The 18,157-nt window shown below is 50.4% G+C and overlaps 1 protein-coding gene across 3 annotated transcripts; it reads left to right on the forward strand.

Annotated features, from left to right (window-relative positions):
- Window positions 1-1,925: 1,925 nt before the first annotated feature.
- ELAVL3 (ELAV like neuron-specific RNA binding protein 3) lies at window positions 1,926-17,614 on the forward strand. 3 transcript variants are annotated; one of them, XM_012729744.1, is made up of 7 exons: window positions 1,926-2,321; window positions 9,087-9,306; window positions 9,625-9,728; window positions 13,093-13,246; window positions 13,680-13,905; window positions 14,799-14,837; window positions 16,685-17,614. In XM_012729744.1, the coding sequence occupies exons 1-7, from the start codon at window positions 2,313-2,315 to the stop codon at window positions 17,034-17,036; spliced, it is 1,104 nt and encodes a 367-aa protein (XP_012585198.1). In that variant the 5' UTR covers window positions 1,926-2,312; the 3' UTR covers window positions 17,037-17,614. The 3 variants fall into 3 exon arrangements, with proteins under 3 accessions (XP_012585198.1, XP_012585199.1, XP_004689055.2); XM_012729745.1 differs by having other exon boundaries at window positions 16,706-17,614; XM_004688998.2 differs by having other exon boundaries at window positions 9,090-9,306.
- Window positions 17,615-18,157: the final 543 nt, after the last annotated feature.

The raw sequence follows: 18,157 nt of genomic DNA on the forward strand, positions 1-18,157 counted from the left end.
GTGCCAAAGCCCCGATGTAGCACAGGCTCATCATGTTCTTGGAACTAACTGGAAGCCACGGTGGGGACAGGAGTTGGCAGCCCGCAGCCCTGGCCCTATTTCCCCAAAAGGATTCTGAGACCACCAACTGCCTCAGCCAGGGAGAGGGGTGGGGAGCGATACTAGACCCTGCGGCCGCCAGGTGGCGCGAAAGTTGCGTGGGCCCTGATGACCACAACCACGTGACTCCAGGGACCACAGCCGAGAGTCCGGGCACGTGCCCGGGGCAGCCCTCTAAGCACCACCAGCAGATTGGCCCCGCAGCCGCCTCACCAATTTGTAGGGGCGGGGTCACAGCTAAGCCTATTTTTACGCTTCAGACCGGAGCACTCCAGTTAGGGAAGTCGACGAAAATGACCGAATCTGGCCGCTGGGGTCCCCACCACCCAGACCCTCACTCAGTTCCCTTAGCTATCCCTGTACTATTGGTGCCTAGTCGTTTCCATGGGAACGGAAGCTAGGTCTTCCGCGCACAGGAGTAGCACCCTCCCAGGACAGGCAGTCTCTACCCAACAAGAACCGGACACCGGAAGGAGAATGGGATGAACAAGCCATGGCTTAGGTTCCCCAGGGTGGACAAACACGTTGCCCCGGCAAACCACGAGGGGCCACCCTGAGACCAGCAGTGCCACCGCCCACATTGCGCGGACCACTTTGATTGGCCTCTCCTCGCCATCAACGTGGCTACATTCTGCTGCGCGTGCTCTCATTGGCTCAATCTCTAAGGCATCCCCCCGCAATTGGCTTTCTCCAGGACAGTCTGATTGGGCAAATTAGGCTTTCCTCGCTGGCTTTGATGGCACTCTGTCTGAAAACTAAAATGATGTGCAGAAGCTAGGATGGAGTGGGGCCTACACTTCCCTAGTTAGGGGTCCTGGCTATACTGCTCGCTGCTCCCTCGACCTGACTGTTGGACCGCTGTCTGTGGTGCTGAAGTCTCACTGCGAGAACAACTTGTGCCTGCGGTCGACCTGACGAAACATGCAGGTGCACCAGCCCATGAGAGGCAGCTGTGCCATCCCCTGTCGCCTTCACCTGTGCCACCCCCTTTCGCCTTCACAGAGGCAGCCCCCAACCCTCACGCCAGCAGAGAGGAAGCCCGACTCCACAGGCGAACTAACTGGGAAAGCCAAGACATTTACATACCAGATCTGCTCACCCCTAATTTAAAGGGTGAGGAAAGTCCAGTGGTTTCCCCAGACTACAGGATGTCAGCCGGTTTACCTAGAAACCGAAGCCCCAAACCTTCCACCTTTTTGAAGCAGTGCGGAATTCCCAGCACTGTGGGGTGCCAGCCTCACCTTTTGAATCCTAGGGAATCCATTCAAAACCCACAGCATCCTAGTTCCTTCTACACACAGACTAGATTCACAGACACCCACCACCGTCTGCCCTTGGCCTTAGAGGCTACATCTAATTTCTCCAAATAAGAGGACCCTGGCCTCTGCCCATTGAGACTTGGTTCCTCATCCCTTTCCAGAATTCTGGGTGGGCTGCACCTTCGGAACACCATATAATTGGGCTACTGGTAACTTCTAGTCCTCACTCACGTCTTGGACAGTAAAGGGGAGCCTGCCCCGACTTCCTAACAGAAAGCCTGTCCAAGAGGGAGCTCCAAGGCAAGAAGGGGGTTGTTAATGAGGTCCAAATCTGACAACCCGAGCCCCCAGGAAGTGCTTTCTGAGGTTGCGGAATCTTGGCGCGAGCTCGCTTGGTTCCACCTGCCGCGCCGTCGGGCACCCCCAAGGAGGCGGGGCTCCATTGCTGCAGCCAATGAGGGAAGCCGGCGCTGGCAGCTGCTGCTATAAAGGGCTGGGGGCGGCGGCTGCGCGGCCCAGAGCGCGGAGCGCGCAGCGCGGGTCAGAGAAAGGGAGGGAGGGAGGGCGGGTGAGGGGAGAAGACTGAGCACCCCGGACCAGACAGGCAGGACCAAGGGGCGGCCGCGAAAAGCAAAGCGCCGCTCTTGGTCGGGAAGCGCAACTTCCCTGGGCCCCGCGGGGCCGCGCAGAGGACGTTCTCAATCCCGCGCCCACTCCCTCTTTCCATTCCCTGCCGCCCGCAGGCCACCCCGGGGCCCAGTTTTCCTGGCGCGCGTGCCCGGCTGGGGCCCGTTCACGGCCCTCGAGGGAGCCGTCGTCTTCACCGACATCTCTGCAGCGGCCCCGCCAGAGGCCGTCCGGGCTGGACCCCGGCGTGTACATCCAGCGCCCCTCAGGAGTGCACGACCACCGGAGCCGCGCTCAACACGGACCGCGCCCGCTGGGCACACAAGAATGGTCACTGTAGGTATTCCCCTTTCGTTGAGAGAGAACATGATCGGGGAGGGGTTAGGCACCGACTCCGCGAAGATGGATGGGGGGGGGGTAGGACCAGGCCTAGCTAGGCCCGGAGTTGGGGGTGGGGGTGAGGGAGGGATGACCGAGTGTCGGAGTCTGAGAGTAGGGGCAGGACAGTGCCCAGAGTTTTGGGGGCACTTAGTCTGGCCTGAGAGGCCTTAGTGAGCCGAGCTGCGATTCGGGAGCCATCCTGCGGGGCCCTGGAGAAGGAATTGCGGCCCCCTTCTCCAGCAGGCCTGATGGGGGAGGGGCCGCGGTAGTGGAGGATGCCTCCTCTATCCGGGCCCGGCCCCGCGGGCCATCTAAGCAAAGGCAGGACCCCAATCTTTAGTGCCGGGCCAGAACCAGTAGACAAGACGTCCCCAAGTGCCCCTGGGAAGCGGGTGGCGTCGGATCGCACACCTCGTGCCTCGGCCGCACCCGTAAGCCGGACGTCTCGTCCTCGAGCCCGTCGACCTTGCGGCAAGCGGGGAGGGTAGAAGAGGGGGCGCGCCCGTAGGCCCCGCGGGCCCGCCGCCGCGTCCCTTTGTTTCTCGGCGCTTCTTCGCGGGCCGTAGCCTAGCGTGGCGCCTCTGGCTGCGAGGAGGGGGAGGGGAGAAAGGGGCCCTGAGGACGGCGGAGGGAGAGGGGGGCTTCCCCATTTCTGTCCACCCCCCCAGGAGATAGGGTAAGGGGTTTAAGTAGGTCCTTTAGGCCTGGTCCAGAAGCCCCACCCCGCCCCCGCGCCCTGGGCCGCGGGGTGACCTTGAGCGCGCCCGCCGGCGCCACTCGCCCCACTCCCGGTGCTTTCAGCAGCTACCGAGCTGGTCAGCTCCCGAGCGCGCTGCCACGCCCGACCACGCCCTGCCTAACCACGCCCCTCCCCGCCCATCTAAGCCCCGCCCCTAAGGCCCCCGGGACCCGGCCTAGCCAGAACCCTCGGATTTCCACCCGGCAGCCCGGGCGGATCCCGGAGGCGGGGCTGGCCAGTTTCAACTCCACCCCCGCCCCCATCGCGCTACTCTCCCCGCGCCGCTGAGCGTCCTTTGTCTGGTCCTGGAGCCGGGGCCTCCTTTTTGAGCTCTTTACGTCTCTTGGGTCTCTGTACGTGTTTCTTGTATACTATGTCTGTTCCGGCCCTCTTTCCGAGTCGTGTTAAACTCAGTGAGTAGGGACATGCTCAACACTCCCTGCATGCCTGGCCCTCCTTCCTCCTGGACACTGGGAACCCACCCACGATTCCCTGCTGTATGACTTCAGGCTGGCTCCTTCCCATCTCTGGGCCTCATAGTGCTCACCTAGGTCCAGGACCGTGAATGTACCTTCTGAGGAGCTTCAGAATCTCCATAACAGTTAAGCTTCCATCCCCCCTTCATTTGTACCCTCCTTTGAAAAAGGAAACTAGTGCACAAAGGAGAGAGGGTGTGGTCAGAGGTCACACAAGGGTTTTGAAGACATTGGAGATAACAATTGTTACAATGAAGGACATTCAGACAGAGCCCACTTTGGAGGCAGGCTGGGAGGAGAGCAGATATTGAGACAGTGAAGGCCCTGCATGGAGGAAAAGGACTCAGAAGTAGCAGCCTCAATTAGTACTGACTCTAAGTACTCTAAGTACACATGGTAGCCCAGCTTTACCCTGCATAGCAGCTCAGTGTCCTATTGTCACTTGTATCCTGTCATCGATCTCTGTGACTGGAACCAGGAAATACAACTGGGAGCAAATGGGTCAGACATATAGCAAGTGAAACCTCCAGTGTGCTCACCACCAAATTAATTTAACAGATGTTATATGCAGTGGTGCAAAGGAGTTAGAAAAGAGTGGCAGAGACAGGGAAGGTAGGCAGAGAGGGATTCAGAAAGAGATATGGAGAGGAAAGAGAGAAAGACAGGAGTAGAGCAAGAAACAAACCAAGAGTAAGAGCTGGAGTGAGAGCAAGGGAAGGTTCTTTTGCTTCTAGTTTGCCTTTGCCTCTATCTTTGACCTGCTGTCCTCTTCTCTAACTTCACTCCTCCATCTCTGCCATGGGACAGCTCTCTCTAAGTTCTCTGTGATCTCCCATGTCATCCCAGGCCATACACATGCTGCAGGGTAGTTGTGGCCTCCACCAGTCTGATCCCCATTATCGGCTCAGCCGGCTCAGCCCTGGAGGAAATGTGACACTGATCCTGCTAAAATCTGGCACAGATGGGAGGGAGATGGCCTGGTGGTAAGATTAGTAGGCTGGGCCTAAAGATCCTGCATGGGAACCCTGCTATCACCCCTTAACCTCATCCAAGTGGGAGGTGATGAAGGAAGGGGAGGGTCAATTACCCTTATGTTATGGAGTCATCAGGGCAAAGATCAAACCTTGATTCTATCACTGCCAACTCCCCTGTAGCCCTAGGAAAATCACAGTTCCCTCTGATCCTCAGTTTCTCCATCTGAAAGGTGGCTATAATCTCCAGCTCTCGATGGTTGTGGGAAGTTTATGATCCATTCCTATCACAGAGTAGGAATTCCAAAACCGGAGTCTAGTGTATTCTGAAACAGTGGCATGTTTCAGGGTCCCATAACAGGCATTATCAGAGAAATTTAGCTCTTAGCTCACAGGAATTGATTATTCATCTCCATACACGGGAACTTCTTTTTAGTGGAAGAACAAAGACTCAGAGAGGTAATTTGAATGTCAGAGAACATTCAGCAAAGAGGGTAGAGTCAATGAATAGCACATGGTAGCACCCAGTAAATATTTTTGGAATTGATTGAATGTGCTTGGCTGACACAATGTATTAAAATGGGCATGATATAAAGTAGGAGCTCAGGTGTGCTTTGCTGTGATTGTTTTTATTATTGGCCTTTTCATTAAGAGAGTGAGCTATGAAACCCATACCCTGAATCTGAATTTTTGGTCCACCATTTGCATGCTGTCTAACCTTGTGCACATTCCTACCTCTTTCATTTATACCTGATTTCCTCCCTTATTAAACAGAGAAGAACTCTATAACATGAAGTATTGGGACAATTGCTGAAAACTTTCTCATAAAGAATTTTTTCTTGCACAGAACAGATCCTAAATGCACGACTATGTTATTAGTAAAGTATTAACATCGTGAGGTCATTTTCTGAGCTGCGGAATGTTCCTATTGCTTTATCACAGTTGCCTATGACAGAAATTGCTAACCGTGTTCCTGCTTAGCCTGAATGTGATTTTAGAATAATTCTCCAGGCAGTCACTCAATGAGTTGAACATGCAGGAGAGTTGATACTCAGTGCCCACATTTTAATAAGAATGAATAGAAAAAGGCCCTCCCTGGTGACACAATGGATTAAAGTGCAGCACTATAAAACTATCTGCAACCACTGTAGCATATATCAAATCCCTGGCCATGGAGGTGACCCACATGTCTCACCTACTGCTCCCCTCAACACTATACTTAAGTCGATCTGCCTGTTCTGCTCCCAACTCTCTCTGGTGAATTCTCTTACATCTGGCACATCTAATGTGTACCCCAGTTCTTGTATGCATAAATAAATCTTAAAAAAAAAAAGAATGAATAGAAAAGAAGCAGAGATGGAAAAAATCTAAGATCATCCCTGAGAACCACAGCTATGAGGTAGCAGAGCTCCTCCTAACACATTGGCAAGTCATCAAAAAAAGCTCTGAAATCGAACACATCCAGAATTGAAATCAAGTTTCTCATTTATATACCTCACTCAGTGTCTCTGAACTCATTTCCTCACTTATGAAATGAAGACTGCCACTATCTTTCAAGATTGTTGGGAGAAATCAGTAAAATGATGCCTTCAGGTACTTCACATTGTGCCTGATACATGGTAGCTCCTAGTGGAGCAGGACTTTTATTAATATCAGTGTTATGAGGCAGACAAACCTATTACCACTTCCCATAACTATGCCTGTGCAGACATGACTGATTGATTCCCTGGTGGCCTAGAGGTTAAGTCTCTCAGCACTATCTCCAGAATACTTGCCATTTGCACCCCATGTAGCTTTAGATCCTTCCCCAGCCACTAAGCCAGTAATTTGGAGCTTGCAGCAAAGTGGAGCACAATTCCAGAAAGGTTAAGGAGCATACCTGAAAATATATCTGAGAAATACTAGAATTCGCACTAGTCTTGTTTGTCAGTGGATGTTGAATACAGGCTCTGGAAGAGAAAGCCCACATGAAAAACCCTAAACCGCCACTTATAGACACATGATTTTTGGTAATTTTTTTAAGCATCACTGAATCTCAGTTTCCTCATATACTGACTTGTAGGATTGCTATAACAAAATATCATAAAATGGTGGCTTAAACAACAGACATTTATTTCTCATAGTTCTGGAGGCTGACAGGCAAGATTGAGGTGGTGGCTGATTTAGTTCCTGAAAGGCCCACTTCCTGTTTTGCTATGTTCTAATGTAATGGGCAGATCATCTCTCTCCTGCCCTTATATTCATCCCATTCATGAAGGCTTCACCCTCATAATGCAATTATCTTTCAAAGGCCTTATCTCATAATACCATCACCTCAGTAGTGGGTTTCACATATGCATTGGGGTGAAGGAGAAACAAGCTTTTAGTCTATAACATTTTTTGACATTTTTATAAGCCTTTCAGGGTTGTTGTGACACTTTTCAAGGTCATTGTGACCAAGGGAAAAAAAAATTGCTTATCAAAGACTTTCTACTGTGTCTGGTACATAGTAGTACCCAATACTAGGAGCAAATGATGATATTAGATTTCTGGACCAGATGATGTGTACATGCTGACTCTGTAATTCAATGGCCACACAGACATCGCTAATTAATCACAGTGTTCTTTCCTACTGAAACTGGATGTGACTTCAAGTCTTCTCAGTTCATCCCTGTAGGAAGGCCCTAACCAATGAACTTGAGTTTTCAAGTGAGGCAACCTATTTGCTAGCTATGCCATAGAAGAAACCGTAAGGTAATGCTGGCTACTTTACCTTCCTATGCCCATGACAGACAATATAAGTCAGTCCCAGCACTGCTTCCTTTTGTGTTTCTTTTTCTTATTATTTTTTAAAAGTTTTATTTATTTATGTATACAGAACTGGGGTATAAGCCAGAGGTGCAGGGGTGGTGAGAGCCTTCACCAGAGACAGAGTGGGGAGCAGAACAGGCAGATCGACGAAATACACTGCTAAGGGGAGCAGCAGGCGGGTCAGGAGAGGTCTGCCGCTCCATGTGGTCACCTCCAGGACAGGCAGGGATCGAACTCATGTGGAAGTGGCTTCAGCTTCTTAGTGCTGTGCTTTAACCCGCTGCACCACCCGGGAGAGCCCCCTTTTGAGTTTCTATGTGACCCTTATGATAAAAACAATTCCTGATTGTTTTGAGTTTTCAACAACCAGGCACCCAAGAGGCCAAGGGGCATATCTAAAGACACACAGGGAGCTGTTGTCAGCACTGGTTGCAGCCTCGTTGACTGTCACAGTCAGAAAATCATCTTCAAATCTATACAGGTTGTCTTTGAGTGCCAGTGTCACCACTGATATGCTGTGTGACTTAAGCAAGTTCCTTAACATTTGAGTATCAAATTCTTCATTTTTCATGATATATGATTCTACATTTTAGAGTTTTTGTGTGAATTAAAATTTATAAAGGTTAAAAATTCTAAACAAATGACTACCAAACAACTCATCAAATCAAAATGTTTAACTTATCTTAAAATGGTTGGCTTCACATTGGAATCATTGCCACTAAATTTATTAAATTGTAACTCATGTTATTAAAGTGAAAAAGGTACTCCCTGGTAGCACAACAGGTTAAAGCACAGCACTATGAAGCTATCTGCAGCCATTGCAGCACAAGTTCAGTCCCAGGCCAGGGAGGTGATCCACATGGTGTGGTAACCCTCTCCTATCTCCACCGCTGCTCCCTTCAGCAGTGTATTTCAGTAGATCCGCCTTTTCTGCTCCCCACTCTGTCTCTGGTGATCTTCTCACCCTTGCCTATACTCTGGCCTATACTTCAGTTCCTGTATGCATAAATAAATAGAAATACATTAAATAAAATTTACCATCTGTTCTTTAAAAAAATTCTTGTTCATATACTAAAATTAAACATGTTTAGCCTGATAAACACTATCTACAAAAAGCTTATAGTCAAAATCATATTTAGCTGTGAAATGTTTAAAGCATTTCCTTTAATGGCAGAAATAAAGCCACTATTAGTATACCTCCTACAAAGCAATAAACATAAGTAAATAAAACTTCCTATTTGCAGGAATATTGTATCATCAGGAGCCCAAAATAGCTCAGTGGACAAACTGGAGGAGTAAGTGCCTAGTCAGAACATAGTGCGTGAAGCAAAAGAAATATGAACACATTTGGGGTAGGAATTACCTTTGGTGGGAGGAGGGAAATACAAGGTCAAGGAGAGGTTTATGAGGTCTTCAAAGCTAGTAAAAATGTATTTCTTATTCTGAAGACAAAACTGTTTTATTTCTCTGAAAATGTATGAATCAGTAGTAGGCAAACTTGCAAACAGGCACTATATAGCATTTTTGTATGGAATTTTTCACAGTAAAATCTTTATAAAGTGTTTTGCCCAGCATTCAGTGAGTGCAAGGGCTTATTAGAATAAGAAGGGGAGGCTTTCAGCTATCTGTGTTCAAGACCATTTCAGACATGATTGATCCATCACCACTAAGCCCCCACCCCTCACTACTGCTGGTTCCTGGTATAGGGGCTGGGCCGTCAGCGGGTGCGGCCTGTTGTCTCCAGCAGATACTCGGGGCCATGGAGTCTCAGGTGGCGGGGGGCCCGGCCGGCCCAGCCCTGCCCAACGGGCCACTCCTTGGCACAAATGGAGCCACTGATGACAGCAAAACCAACCTCATCGTCAACTACCTGCCCCAGAATATGACCCAAGATGAGTTTAAGAGTCTCTTCGGCAGCATTGGTGACATCGAGTCCTGCAAGTTGGTTCGGGACAAGATCACAGGTGTGGCTGCTGGATGGAGGTGGGGTGAGGGAAGGGACAGAGGTGGTTGCCTTAGAAATACTGGTGTGACAGAGGAGGGTGTGACTCCAAAGAGGTGATGGACTGGTTGGGACCCTAGGGGATCCGATGCAGGGTGGGAAGGCAGCTGTGGTCTTGCATGGCATTATCTTTGGAGTGATGGGGTCAGATGGGACTCTGGAGAACACAAAGGGTGGGATCTTGGCTTTCATAATCTTTAGGAGGGTGGGCTGTGAAGCTCTCAGTCCTGGGTCGACACTGAGAGGTGCTGGGAGGTCATCGTCCCAATCATGCCCATAGGACAGAGCCTTGGCTATGGGTTTGTGAACTACTCTGATCCCAACGATGCAGATAAAGCCATCAACACTCTCAACGGCCTCAAACTACAGACTAAGACCATCAAGGTGAGTGCCTTTCCCCATTATTGCCCAGTTCCCCCACTGTTCCCATTATTTGCTGCCCACGTGCTTCATTGTCACCCAAACTTGAACAGCCATCTACCCTCCACCCCCATACCATCTTCATGCCCTGAAAGGTTCAAACCTCTCCTGCAGCCCCCCTCCCACCCACCAAGCTTCCGAACTGGGCCCCCTGGGCTTTGGCTCAGCCTTCCTGAACCTATTTCCTCACTTGTCTAAGGGAAAAATATCAGCCCCACATGTTCTGCAGTGCAGGGCATGTGCCAGGCCCTGAAGATCCCCCTCCAAACACCCCACTGTAGAACTGATCAGGGCCTAGGGGGCAAAACCCACTCTGCTTTTGTCATGGAAATGAAGGGGTGGGGCCCATCTGCCATCTGGATCCTAATTAGGGTCTGGGAGGGGCAGGATTAGGGTTGGGCCCCTCCTCCCCCTTTGTGCAATGCCCCTCCCCAATGACCTCCCCTCTCAGCAGCTGCAGCTGGGACCCTGCATGCCTAAGTTCCCTGGGGGTATCATCATGGAAACCCCCCCACCTTGGTTTGTCTGGAGGTATCTGGACTCCATCTCAAAAATCTGTTCCTGAACCCCAGGGGTTGTGGGAAAGTAGGGTAGGTGTTGCAGATACTAGTCTAGGAGATGCCCATCTGACCTCCAGTTAACCCTGGGAACAGAGGTGCTGGAATCATTCTCTTCCTGTTTGGAGTTGGGGAGCATCATGAGGTCATGAACTGATGGGTGCCTCCACAGCCAGTCTACCACCAACTGGATCCAGAAGCTACCACATGTAAGGGTGGACCATAGCAAAGAACTATTAGATGTAGAAGGCCACTGTGTGTGACTCTAAGCTTTAAGACAGGTGTTTTGGGGACACTTATGTGAGTGAGTGTCATCACGTGGATCTGGCTATTATAGACTTTGGGTGTGTTGCCGTGGGAGATACTTTTGACAGGTGATTTGTGACTTGCTGAAACTCTGAGTGTGACCTTGTGGGAATGAGTGGGTGTCTGGCTATGGCAGGGTATTTGTGTGTGACCGTGAATTTGTGTAGGTATATCTATCTGTATCCAGTTTGGGGTGTGTGACACTGGGAGCTGGTGCAGCAGTGTGACAGGTATATGATTCTGCAATTCTCACTATAGCCAAGATTCCCAATGTCACGATGAATGTGGTAGTGACCTTGAGTCAACCTCCTGCTGGTGTAGTGTTTATGCTTGGGTGACTGTGTTGTGTGGTTGGTCCCAACTGGATGCTTTCGTAGATTCTGCTCCAGGTAGTTACAGCTTCTGCTTGTATGCCAGGACCCAGCCTGGTACTGAGGGGAGGGGATGGATGAGAGGTTTCCAAACCTAATTGAGAAGCCTAGGTCACCCACATCATAGAAGAATGAGAAAGGTCCCTGTAAATTCTTTCTGCACTTCAGATGATCCCTGACTCTAAACTACCCTCCCAGGAACTCAGATGTACCTCAGGATTCCCCCACACAACTCTTATTCATCAACAAATCCTCACCACTCAAAACTCACAGCCCCATGAGGACAAGTGAAAACAGTCAAATACATGACCATGGCTTTAATGCATTATTACAGAAATAATAGCAATAATAGCAGCTGGCATTTGTCTTTTTGTGCCAAAGGCTCCCAAGTGTACACAACTGCATTAATTAGAAATCTCCACCCCAACCCTACCCCATGAGCATCCTCACCCTATCTACTCTCAGCCCACATTATTCATTTTGTTAGTTTTTGATTCATTATTACCAATGAAAAAATATACTCTCAGAGCCCACTACCTCAATGACCCTTGACAATGATCCGCTTTTTTACCCTGAAGTTAACTCAGAATAGAAACAGATAGTGGCAGAAGTGAGTGTGAGAGGCACTCCTGACCCTCCTGCCCCTAGCCCACTATAAGTCACCCTGTTAAGCATTTAGAGGTAAGCCCTCCAGTCTAATTTTCAGGACCTTGATGAACACACAATGAGATGGGGATCACGCAGCACCCGCTGCTCTGTAAATGGACTTTTCTTTCCCCCACTTTACAATACTCACTACTGTTTCTGGGAAATAATTATACATGTCCAGCATTTTTTAAACAGCTGCAGAGAGTTTCATTGTTGTACTGGACTATAATTAATGACATGAATTCGATGATCATACTAAAAAATGTGTCTAATTCACAATGGAGAGAAGGGCTTTGAGAGAAAGTAACTGGGGTAGGGGTGAGGAACCAGATTCAAATGAGGGAGAACAGGGAAGACATTTAAACCAAGACCTGGAGGAGAAAATAAAGGAAAAGACTCTCACATAGAGGGAACAGTCAGTGCAAATGCCCTAAAGCTCAAGTATTCCTGGTGTGTTTGGAAATGAGAAAGTTGGTGTATCTGGAACAGAGAAGCCACATTGAAGGGTGAGGTAGAGATGAGATCCAAGGCGTGATGGAGTAGGTCCTGCAGCTTTAACTGAGTTTTAACTGAGGAAGGTGGGTGCCACAGAGGGTTGAGCAGAGAGAAGTGACCCAACACATACGTTCACAAGTGCCCTTAAGCTGCCACAGTGGGAACAGAGTGTGAGGGTGGTCAGGAATGGGAGTGAGACCCAAGAGTTGCAGCAGTGGTGCCTACCAGGAGCTGGGTGAGCAGTGTTGTGGGCTGGGCCAGGATGGGGTTGTGGAAGTGTGGAGAAATGTGCAGATTGGACAATGAAGTTGGAGCCCACAAGACTGATGGTGGATTGGATAGGGGTATGAAAGAGAAGCAGCAAGAACATTCTAAAGTTGGAGTACCAGAGGGACAGTTGCATTTACTGAGCCAGGGGCAACTGGGAGCCAGATGTGGCTGTGCTGAATGAACCCCCCTTGTGGGTGCCCAAAGACAGGTGTCATCTAGGTATGCAGCTCAAGGGCCAGGTCAGCGCTAGAAATGAACATTTGAACATTACCAAGTTTAAGCTGGTGACCCTTCAGGGGCCCGGGATCAGAAGGGTTCAGTGCCCCAGTTTCATGTTAGAAAGCAGCAGGGAGCTTCAACTTTTATGGAATGTCCAGCTGGGGACTCAAAGGTCTCTAGGTCCTCAAGCAGACATGTTATCCTGGGATGTGGTCTTTTGACCTGCTCTGAAGACAGCCTGTCCCCTGCTCTGTGCCAGCAGGCCATGGCCATGTTGTTGGGGTCAGAGCCCTGTCACCTTCCCCAACCCTGGTTGACCCTACAGTGACTACTCAAGAGATATTTGTTGAGGGAACAAAGGAGGTATTTCTACAACTCTGGTGGTTTAGATGTTGCCTCAATCTACCCATATGTGCAGTGGCTTTTCCCCTCACCCCTGTTTCATCTGACCCCCTTCCCCAGGTGTCCTATGCCAGACCCAGCTCTGCATCCATCCGAGATGCTAACCTGTATGTCAGTGGGCTTCCCAAGACCATGAGCCAGAAAGAAATGGAGCAGCTTTTCTCCCAATATGGTCGCATCATCACTTCTCGCATCCTGGTGGACCAGGTCACAGGTTAGGCTGCACCTGGCAGGGAACCTGGGCAGAGACACTGAGGTGGGACCAAAATGGAGGAACTGGGACTAGAGGGCAAAAATATGGTGGAGGCAGGCTCCCTGGTGGCTCAGGGTTTAAAGACACAGCACTATAAAGCTATCGCCAGCCACTGCAGCATGAGTTCAATCCCCAGCCAAGGAGACTAACACACATGGCATGGCAGACCTCTCCTGTCTCTCCCACTGCTCCCCTCGGCAGTGTATTTCAGTTAATCCTTGTAGTCTGTCTCTGGTGAATCCTCTCATCACCACACCTCTGGCCTACACCCCAGCTCTTGTATGCATAAATAAATATATCTTAAAAAAAAAGAAAAAGAAAAGAATCTGGTTAGGTTAGGGATGAGGGACCACTGGAAGGGACAGTGCCTCACAGCACTCTCATGTCATTGCAGGTGTCTCACGGGGTGTAGGATTCATTCGCTTCGACAAGAGGATTGAGGCTGAAGAGGCTATCAAAGGACTGAACGGGCAGAAGCCACTGGGTGCAGCTGAGCCCATCACAGTCAAGTTTGCCAACAACCCGAGTCAGAAAACGGGACAGGCCCTGCTCACTCACCTCTACCAGTCATCTGCCAGGCGTTATGCTGGCCCCCTGCACCATCAAACACAGCGCTTCCGGTGAGACCCCTGTTATCCACCCCTAACACACAGCCACCCTCCCTGAAACCCATTTCTACAGGACAAGTAACATGAACAGTGTCTGCTGAAGGCAGCAGAAATGAAATGTAGGAGTCCACTAGGTGCTAAGGTTAGGTCCTGTATACAGGAGGTGGTCAATGTGTGCCAGGCACTGCAAAGTGGCATTATTGGTGTTAATTTTTTTCAAGTGACCTGACTGGGGTTCAGCTCTGGCTGCCTCCTCTTTCAGGCATATGATTTCATGTGTTGTCTATGCCTTAGTTTCCTTGCCCACATTTCATGAGGGCTTCCTGTGTCTTAGGTACATTTATTTACTCTGCACCACAACCTAGTGACAACAGTTTGTCTGGCCCCCATTTTGCAGACTGGGACCCTGAGGTACAGAGGGGCTTGGTCATTTGCTCAGCCCAGCCATAGCAAAGATTGACTAAAACCTAGATCCCTGATTCCAACTCTTAGTGAGGACAAACTTGGGACACTCTCCTAAGTCCTATGTGGCCATGGTGGGTTACACCCCCTCATATGTTGGCTATGGTTATTATTTATCACCTTTGTTAGAAATTACCCTTCCCCAGAAAGGTGGGCTTATGCGCCCAACAAGACCAAACTCTGCAGGGTCAGGGCAAGTGAGTGGGGTTCAGTCAGCCACAAGGAACAAGACAAGGACACTGGTGCAGGCCCAGCAAGAGGCGGTGCCTGAGTGACTACGGTTCCGTGCCAGGCGGTGTCCAGCTGGGTGGGGAGCAGGCGGGCGGGGGCAGGGCTGGTGCTGCTGCCTGCTGGATGGGGGCGGGGAGGGATGAATGCTGGCCAGTGGCACAGCCAGAGGCATGCCCTGAAGCCACTGGTGATCACCACTTCTGCCTCCACAGGCTGGACAATTTGCTCAACATGGCCTACGGAGTCAAGAGGTAACAGTGCCCCCGCCCTGCTGTCCCCAGCCTCTGCCGTCCCTCCTTGGACCCTTGCCCTGATGGACTCCATCCTCCCCTACCCCTATCTCACCCCTAGGACTGACAGCTGTGTCTTGTCTCTCCTGTCTGAGAGTAGTGTGGCCATTAAGATATTTGGGGGGCTCTCCAAGCTAGTTAATGCCTATCAAGAACTACTATGCAAATCTAGGTGCAGGGGCACTGGCTGTGGCCCTCTCCATCCCACTGAAAGGCAAGCAGTGTTGCTCAGCACACCGTTGTTTCTGGTTCCCATGTTAAGTCTGAGTTCCACTGGTGATTTGTTAATTGTCTTTGCGGAGGATCACAGAATATCCTGTAGTCAGGGACAGACTTGGAAGCCCTGTTGACCTTGTCCACATCCCTGTCCCTATGTTTATTGTATTTATTGCATCGTGAGCTATTGAGTGCACACTGGGTTCTGAGCACTTGACTTGGGGCTGAGCACCCACCGTGGCCCAACCGGACTTGTTCCAGGTGGAGATGAAATGATATAAAGCACAATGCTTTGCACATAATGAGCGCTCAATTAAAGGTAGCCGCTCTTATTATTTTTGCTGTTGTTAATTGTCAGTCAAGTGGAGGAGAGAGATAGATGAACAGTGATCAGGCTGTAAAGGGGGAAGTATAGTAGTAGGGACCGAGGGGACCTGGGAGGTGGCTGAGACAACCATCCCCCACCCCAAGAAGGCAGTGAGCCATGGAGAATATGGTAGAACCAATCCTGACATTTCATTCATTCACTCAACAAGTACCTCCCAAGTGCCTACCGTGTACTAGGAGCTGTTCAGGGTTGGGGCACTGCCAGGAACAAAACCTTGCAGGGAAGACAGGAGCTGATAATAAATGCAGTCATCCCTGCTATTCTATGGTTTTGCTTTCAGTTTCAGTCACCTGTAGTTAACTGCGGCTTGAAAATATTACATACAAAAAGATGTTTTGAAAAAGACCAGATTCACGTAACTTTTACTATACTATAGTATATTGTTGAATTATTTATCATTAGTTATTGTAAGTTGGAATTTTTCATAGCTATGCATGCATAGGAAAACACAAGGTATAGGCAGAGCTCAGTACTTCTTGTGGTTTCATTCAACCACAGGGGTCTTGGAACACCTTCCTCTCAGATTAGGGAGGGCCAATGGATATGATTTGAATATGAGAACATCAGAGGAAAGCAGTGAACCACATTATGGGGTCAGTCAAGGGCACCCTGAAGAGGTGATGGCTGTGCTGACATTGAATAATTGGGGGATTGGAGCAAAAACTTACTCAGCTATGTTTACATCCCAGCTCCCAGGACAGCCCTTCCCAGTGAACCTCTAGTCATGTGGAGCGGGGAATGGCACTATTCAGTGGGCAGCATTGTGAAGAATGGGGCCAGGGTAGGGCAGGAGCAGAAGCTAAATGGGGAGATGTGCCAGGGGGTGAGTGGCAGTCAGGGATGGGGAAAGCATCAGGGACAAGAATATCAAGGACTACTAGAGTCAAAGGTCAGGGGTGCCGGTGGGACCTCAGAGTAGCATCATGAGTGAGAGCCTTACATTCAGGGAGGGTCAGACATCAGAAAAAGGCCGCAAGGCAGGATGGAGATTCAAGATTGTATTGCAGCAGGCAGAGTGTCAGGGCTGAATGTGGGCTCAGCTATGATGGTCATGAAGCCACGGTAGGATCAGGGCAATGGAGAGGTTACAGCCCCAAAGTTAGGGCACAGTCAGGGGTCATGACAGTCTTGGGGATCACAAGGCCAAAGTGGGGTCAGGGGCATGCCAGGGGTCAAGGCAGAGCCCGCGTGACCCCCAAAGTAGTCCCCTATCGCTCATCGCCAGGTTCTCGCCCATCGCCATCGACGGCATGAGCGGTCTAGCAGGCGTGGGCCTGTCGGGGGGCGCGGCAGGCGCCGGCTGGTGCATCTTCGTGTACAACCTGTCACCAGAGGCAGATGAGAGCGTGCTGTGGCAGCTGTTCGGGCCCTTTGGGGCTGTCACCAACGTCAAGGTCATCCGCGACTTCACCACCAACAAGTGCAAGGGCTTTGGCTTCGTCACCATGACCAACTACGATGAGGCAGCCATGGCCATTGCCAGTCTCAACGGCTATCGCCTGGGCGAGCGAGTGCTGCAGGTCTCCTTCAAGACCAGCAAACAGCACAAGGCCTGAGCCACTGTCTGCCCTCCCCACCCTCCCCGGGCAGCAGAGAGAGAGAGAGAGAGAGAGAGACAGAGAGAGAGACAGAGAGAAACAGACACAAGGGGCCCGAGAGAGACAGCGCAGGCAGACCATGGATGCCACGAGGGCCCCAAATCCCTGCGGAAGCCACAGGGTGAGCACTCGGGATGGGAGGGTGTGCAAGGAATCAGGGGTGCCTGGGGCCCCCCCACCCTGTTCTCCTGCCCCCTACCCTAGACCAGGCTGTTCACTCTCGTCTTGGTTTTGTTCATGGTGATGGTTTTTGTTTCTTTTTTCGGCTAAAAAGAAAGCAGAGATGTGCTCCCACCCCACACCCTCAACCCTCCTCCATGAAATGGCATGCGGGGGCACTGGGGTGCCCTCCCAGGCCACCTTGCCCAGGCCTCCCCAACACCTAGATTGCCTGAGGAGGGAGAGGAAACAGGTTTAAAAATCCCCAAACAAGTGAGATGTGAGGAGGGGTGTGGTCATCCCTGACCCAGAACCCCTTTGTGGTATGTGAGGAGCAGGGGGAGGGGCTGGAAACAGAAACAAAATGAAAAAAGGGGGGTGGGGTGGGAGGGGAAGAAAAACTCTATTTTTGTAAAAAGGGAAAAAAGACCTCGTGGAGAATTTTTACTGGGGATTCTTGAACTTGAAAAAAAAAAAAGACAAAAAAAAATATTTTGGCAGGTTATGTTTACCAACTGGGGCAGGGATAGGGAGCAGGGCTTGGGGGCTGGGGTTTCACAGGGCCATATAGAGAAACACAGCCATGCGAAACCACACAGGAGCACGTCCCACACATACACAGGGACACATAGCAGCACATATGGACACATAGGCACCCCCAAACGTGGCAGAACTGTTGGCCAAACTCAGACACAGACAAACCTGTGGACAAAGGAGACAGAAGCACAGGGCTACATTAACATGGTCGTGGGTACATATGGCCGCAAGCCAAGGTGGCCAAGGGTGAATGTGAACACAGGTGAAGGTGGACACACAAGCGTGAACACTTCCACACATGCACACGAACACATGAAAGTGGATATAGATTTGAACACACAAATCTACAAACCCAGTCACAGAGAAACAAACATACACACCCT

This window comes from Condylura cristata, unplaced genomic scaffold, assembly GCF_000260355.1.
Source record: "Condylura cristata isolate star-nosed mole 26May11 unplaced genomic scaffold, ConCri1.0 scaffold00025, whole genome shotgun sequence".
Taxonomy (NCBI): domain Eukaryota; kingdom Metazoa; phylum Chordata; class Mammalia; order Eulipotyphla; family Talpidae; genus Condylura; species Condylura cristata.

Bases quoted from the DNA above. Each gene is read 5' to 3' on its own strand.
- ELAVL3 (XM_012729744.1), top strand. The intron at 9,307-9,624 runs GTGTGGCTGCTG...TCATGCCCATAG, and splicing joins GGTTCGGGACAAGATCACAG to GACAGAGCCTTGGCTATGGG. The intron at 13,247-13,679 runs GTTAGGCTGCAC...ATGTCATTGCAG, and splicing joins CCTGGTGGACCAGGTCACAG to GTGTCTCACGGGGTGTAGGA.